At 40.0% G+C, this 6,000-nt stretch overlaps 1 protein-coding gene across 8 annotated transcripts in view; it reads right to left on the bottom strand.

Annotated features, from left to right (window-relative positions):
• The window catches only part of PROX1 (prospero homeobox 1), a 53,239-nt gene that overhangs the window by 34,287 nt on the left and 12,952 nt on the right, over positions 1 to 6,000 (bottom strand). For all 8 annotated transcript variants that reach the window (XM_082471480.1, XM_082471479.1, XM_082471485.1 and 5 more), the window contains one exon: positions 1,978 to 2,085. In XM_082471480.1, the coding sequence (XP_082327606.1) occupies positions 1,978 to 2,085 (108 nt within the window). The remainder of the gene's footprint in view (positions 1 to 1,977; positions 2,086 to 6,000) is intronic.

The following is a 6,000-nucleotide window of genomic DNA, read 5'->3' as shown; positions in this document are numbered from 1 at the left end:
CTAACAGCCTTCTTTCCCAGTATGGATAGAATATGGATGGAATCTATAATCTGAATATTAATGCTTTTTTAAATGAAATAGTCACCCAGGTATTTAATTGTTATTTACATAGAGTGAGTGATTATTTGCAAAGCTGAATTACTAGATGTATTCTAAAGGAATGGGAACAATTTCTTGTTGGTTTACAGTGCCCGGTATTTCTAAAGCTACAAATCCACGATCTCCCCCACCCTTGCCCTTCCCCACCGCCACACGTGTGCAAAAACATGAATGCTTCTAATATTTACATCTACTGTTGGATAGTGTTGCTGGCTCAGAATGGCTGCTACTTTCCACCCTCCAGGTGTCTGCATGTCAGTGGTAGATGAGTGATCCCTATGTATGCAGTTTGTAAAGCTCTTTGGCCTCCTGAATGAAAGGATATTATATTATAGATAATATAAGGTGGTGTTATCATTATATCACAACACTGCAGATCACAGCACCAGGAGGAGGGAAGGAGGTAACATGGACATCTACACACACACACACACACACACACACACACACACACACAAAATAACAATTTTCTCCCTCTCCTTCATGTCCCCCCAACAGAACTAAAGTGTCGGGAGGATGCCCTGGAAGAAGAACTAGTCTCTAGAAGCTGGTTGGTCCTCAATCAATCGACAAATGCCCTTCAGTTTGTCAGTTTCAGATGGTCCCCCACAAGGTCCAAACCCTGTTGTGCTTAATGATTCTTATCCAGCTGTTTAAGTAACTGCCTCTCTCTGCCTTCCCATCCTGCCCAGTTTGCTGGCACTGAAGGAGGAGGAAACATGCCTTCCTTAAGGAGCTCAGCCAGGGAAGGAGAGAGATAAAAGGCTGAAGTTGCTACACAATTTAAAAGCAAACAGGAGGGAAAACAGAACTTTTCTTACAAGGCCAAGTAAAACATCAGTGAAGGCAAGACTGAAATGGGTCGGCCTGCGAAAGGGGCCAATGAAACAACTCAGGCATTGGGCACAAAACCCACTGCAGAGAGAGGGGAGCCGTGGAGGAAGGAGCACATTTTGGCAGCTCGTGGGTTCCCCGTGGCAGAAATAAGAACTTGTACACACGGGGGTGGGCAGGAGAGGGTGGGGGAAAGAGCACCCAGCCTTAATAAACTAATCTCGGCTAATGTAATGTTTATCGAGTTCGTTGGATAATGATACCATGTGTGTCATTATCATCATCAAAACCCAATCTATGTTTTAAAAAGTTACAGATGATTAACACAACATCAAGTTGTTGCAAACAATTACTTAAAACCCACACATAGACACAGACGCATACACACACACACACACGCAGAACCAGGAGGTCCCCATATTCTGTAGAATGAGGGAGGCTGCAGCTGTAGGCCGACAGCTTTCATATCCTCATTTGAATAATGTGTCCTGAATCTGTCACTTTATTCATTCTCCTTATGCTCAGTGTACTCTACATCAACAACAAATTAAGTTGTAAATAAGAGACAATCATCACTTTTGTTTTTAAGCAGCTACTGCAGAGAGAATTTCAATGTACGCTCCTTTCGACAGGGGGAAAAAGAGGTGCTAGTGTTTGCTTTCCTAAGCACAAATATGGGGAAACTAACAGAAGCAAAAACAGAAACAGTTTACTGTGGCTGAGGGGAGGAAAATAAAATTCTCTAAAGCACATCCCTCCAGGACCAACTGAAATTTCTCCCAAGGAGTTAAGACATATAAAGACAGAGGTTAAGTTTCCCGGACTAGAGTGAAAATCTGTGCACCCAGTCCTTTGGTCTTAACACAAAAGGAGCCTCCTCTTTGCTTGGCAAAGCCTTAGACCAAAGGACAAATGCATTAAATCAATTACAAAGTAGGTGTATTCACCAACCAACTCCACACTCATCTCCATTAACTTCCAAGAGTTCAAATCACTACCTCATGCACAGAAATTGAAAACATTAATAATGAAAGATGTCCTTACCTTTACATCAGAGAAGTAGGTTTTCAGCATGTTGGAGCTGGGATAACGGGTGTAAAAGAACATGAGCTTTGCTTTTTTCAAGTGATTGGGTGACAATCCTTCCTGCATGTAGGATGCAATTGGTTAAGGAAACAATTTCTTGAAACACAAGCACCTACCATCCCTCCCTTCCCCCGCCCACCCCCCCCCCCCCCCCAGGAATCTGGAGGCCCACCCAGCAGCCATAGGAATTCTGGAAGATAAATGGCGCTGGCCATGGAATCCATCACTAACTTGCTGCTGCCTGCTCAGAATGACCACTGCCGGTCAGAAATTGCCAAATATAATGGTGAAGATGCACAATTTAGTTGCGGAATCCTGGAGACTTCGCGGTGAGGATGGCAAAACATTCCCCCTGTTTGAGGTCCTTATGCTATCTATACGTTCACTTGTTGCTAAGGAGACAAATGCACCCAACAGGTACTGCACAACTCTTATCATGAGAGTTTTTTCCTTCTTCACAATTACAGTTCTGTTTGTTCTCTCTGCTCTCTGCAGGTGACATCCAATTATTATACTAATGTACATGAAAATATAAAATGCATTATTTTGAACACTGTTAGGCAAGCTTCACATTCTACCTTTCAGTGCTAATATAATGGAGCATCTTGACTCACTTTCTTCCTGTCTTATTATTATATCCTTTTAATTGTTTCCTTTTCAATAACAGCTAAAACTTGGGAGGGGTAGTTTGGGCACCGAGAGAACAGGGAGGGGGTGTCGCTTTTGTTAGAGCAACGATCCAAAACCAAATACAATTTGCCTCTCCTGGATTTATAGTTAACTCCTTTGAGAGTGGCACAGTGGTTGGAGATAACAAATCAATAAATGTGGGTTAGCAGATCAATAAATGGCCACTTACCCAAAATAAGAAGGTCTATTTATCTGGAAACATCATTACCTTTTAGATCTGTAAACAGCAGCAACTAAAACAGTTCCCAAGAGAATGTGAGGCTAAACCATAACAATCCAGGCTTCCTGATTCTCCCCCAGATTCTTGGCACTCCTCAGCAGACTCGGAGCTGGGATGGCTCTGGTCACATCTGTGCCGCAGCCTGGCCCTGCCATTTCCTCAGCAAATTAATGGCTTTATAATTTATCAGAAATGAAGATGCACGTGGAGAAAATCAATGTGGTCCCCCACAAGGTCAATTAAGGGTCCTTCCTAGAAGCTTCTCTAAGGATTTTCTCTTAAAAGAGAGTCTGGGAAAAAATAAGGGAAAAAAAGAGAAGAAAATATGCACATGTGGGTGTGCTCACACACACACACACACACACACATAAGCACACACACACACTTGGCTAACAAACCCAACAAAAATTTCACACCGTATGAAGCAAGGTCAAATAAACACAGATATTTAGGAAAGGTGAAAGTTTCTAAATTACCACCATCAAGTACAGCATGACCAATCTTGGGAACAGAGGGAAACCAGAAAGTTCCTAGAGAAGCATAATCAAATTAATATTGATAAGTTCTTGACTACTTATAACAGGGGGTTTAACCAAATATTCTGCTGAGAATTTGATCAATTAGCATTCCCGTTAATATCACGCAATTTGAAAAAGATCACCTTAGTTTGTAAATTGAAAAGTTAAATATTGAGCCTTTTGTTTTCACTGAAAATAAACACTGAAGAAAGAAATTTTGATGTTTTATCTGTAAGCCAAAGCAGTTTAACTGAACTTGTGTTTTTGTTTGAGATCCTTAATGATTACAAAGACGATAATTTATGACTGACATACTTCTTGTGCCAAGGAAAGGGCTGAAAGGCCCTCCAGTAACCTCCATTAGACTGAGAGAGGGGACTAAAGGAGCCCGGCACACTTCAGGACCATCTGTCCAAATGGATAAGTGAAATAATAGTTGCAAGCTGTCTCCTATTGCCTCGTGATAAGAGTTTTAGGCAAGTCCAAACTTTGACAAACATCCTCAGATCTGGGTTCTAATCTGTTCTTTCAGAAGGCTACATCCAAACAACCTAGTACAATTAATTATTAGCAGGGAAAAGTTCCAAACCTTTTCAAATTTGGTCTCATACAAAACGAATTGTTTTGCTGTGGCTCTCAGTTATTGAGCCACCAAAACTTCCTGAAGCTTTCAGTGTCTTTAAATTATGCTAAGATGTTTTCGTCTTTTTTATTTAAAAAAACAGAGCAAAGTATCCATCGTATTTTGGTTGGGATTTAGAGGCTTTTTATTTCATGAAAAAAAATCATCCTCATTTGAATTTCTCAAGTCCGTTTTTTTGCTTTAAAATGCTTCCTGTTGGAAATACTTGGAATCAATCAGTGGAAATGAAACACAGAATACATCTTTATTTCTTGCTCATCGTGTAATTAAGATAAAATTCCCATAAAATATATGTTTCTAATAAACTATTAAAAATAGCTAATGAAAGATTTAAAAGCCAACAGTTAGATAATCCTTTTTTTTTCTCTTCAAAATAAATCTGAACTGACCAATTGGTTAATTTCCCTTTTAAGTGCTTGTGCTGAAAAGCAACTGTTCTTCCAAGAAAGCACTAGCTGTTTCCAGGATACTTACACACGCACAATGACTCATGACGGAATAGATTCAGTAAACATACAGCTGTACTGAACACGAGCTAAGCTCCATTCAAGGCCAGGAAAGAAAATGAGCACAAATAAATATTAAGGAGGTAAAGGGGGGTGGGGAGAGGGGGGATGGAACGCAAACAAGATCTGTCCCGGCAGCTCATGTGGCTTTGCCTCAATTCTCTTAGCCATAGCTTTGTGAAGACAGATGACATTCAATTCTATGTATAATGCAAAATAGACAATAACTGCTGAAACTTGAGACAGCTGCCAGGTGTAAAAAAAAAAAAAAAAAAGGAAAGGAAAAGAAAAAGAGAAAAAAAGATGATAAATCCATAAATTAATGAAAGACATCTGCTCGGGAATATAAAAGATCAGAGAAGTAGGGTACTGCAGCTGAACCTAAAATGGTGTTCAAACAACCTGAGAATTTAAGTGTTGTCTGTTTACCAAGCACAATATAACTTCACCTAAACAGCAGCCGCGGGAGAAGCAGCAGAGGCAGCAAAAAGGCAAATGGGAGAATAATAGGTTGTGAAGGCTGCAGGAAGAAAATTCTTTTTTCCAACTGAACCCTGAATTGTGGCTAGAGGTTTTGCATGCTGCAGTTCCAACCAAATGGATCGGGACCACTTGCTTACAATTTCTAAAACGCTTTGAAACCCGGAGACTTTTAGCTTGCTCCTTAAGCTCTGATTTGCTATGTTTCTAGCTTTCCCCCCTTAGGATCCTTAAAAGGGGAGAAAAGATCTAAACTCTCACATTTAATAAAAGGGATAGAGCAAGTTGTTGCTCCACAAAGAAGTTTAACATAATCGGTGGGATGTGTAGTTTATGGATATATATTTTTTAAATTTACTTAGTCCATAACTGGGGGGAGGGAGAAGGGGAATCCAGAGTCTTCCAATCTTTAATATACATGTTTCCCTACAGCTAGTACACCTAACAGAATTCCTATGGCCTCGCACCACTTCCAAAAATGTAAAAGATCAACCTCTATGGATTAATTCACATTTTAGAAATTCATTGTTAATTCAGGTTTTCTAGATGGATTTTAGTTTCAAATTATTAAATCGTTTTCCTTTTTGAACTTCACATATTTTTTTTAACCTTCTCCCTAAAAGTCGAACAGGGAAAGCTGACTGTCACGGAGAAGAGGTTCAGTTTCTTCCCTTGCATGTCTTAAGTGCTTAGAACACCGCTCTTGTGCTTTAATTGGGTGCATGCAAATGTTTGAGGCCCGAACAAGGCTATTTTTCTTGAGATGCAAAGAGCATGAATGACAAGGCACAACAGGAGGAAAAACAATTGGCTGGCTGTTTCTTTTGGAATTTGAATAAAATTCAATATTTGATTAAATAGATTCATTTGCAAAGATACTGAACACATTTTTAATATCCAAGACGCGACCTTTTGGTGCAGGTG

Source organism: Balaenoptera physalus (assembly GCF_965194825.1).
Source record: "Balaenoptera physalus genome assembly, chromosome: 1".
NCBI classification, from domain to species: Eukaryota; Metazoa; Chordata; class Mammalia; order Artiodactyla; family Balaenopteridae; genus Balaenoptera; species Balaenoptera physalus.
Note: the sequence above shows the minus strand (reverse complement) of the source record. Positions and strands in the feature narration are given on the sequence as shown.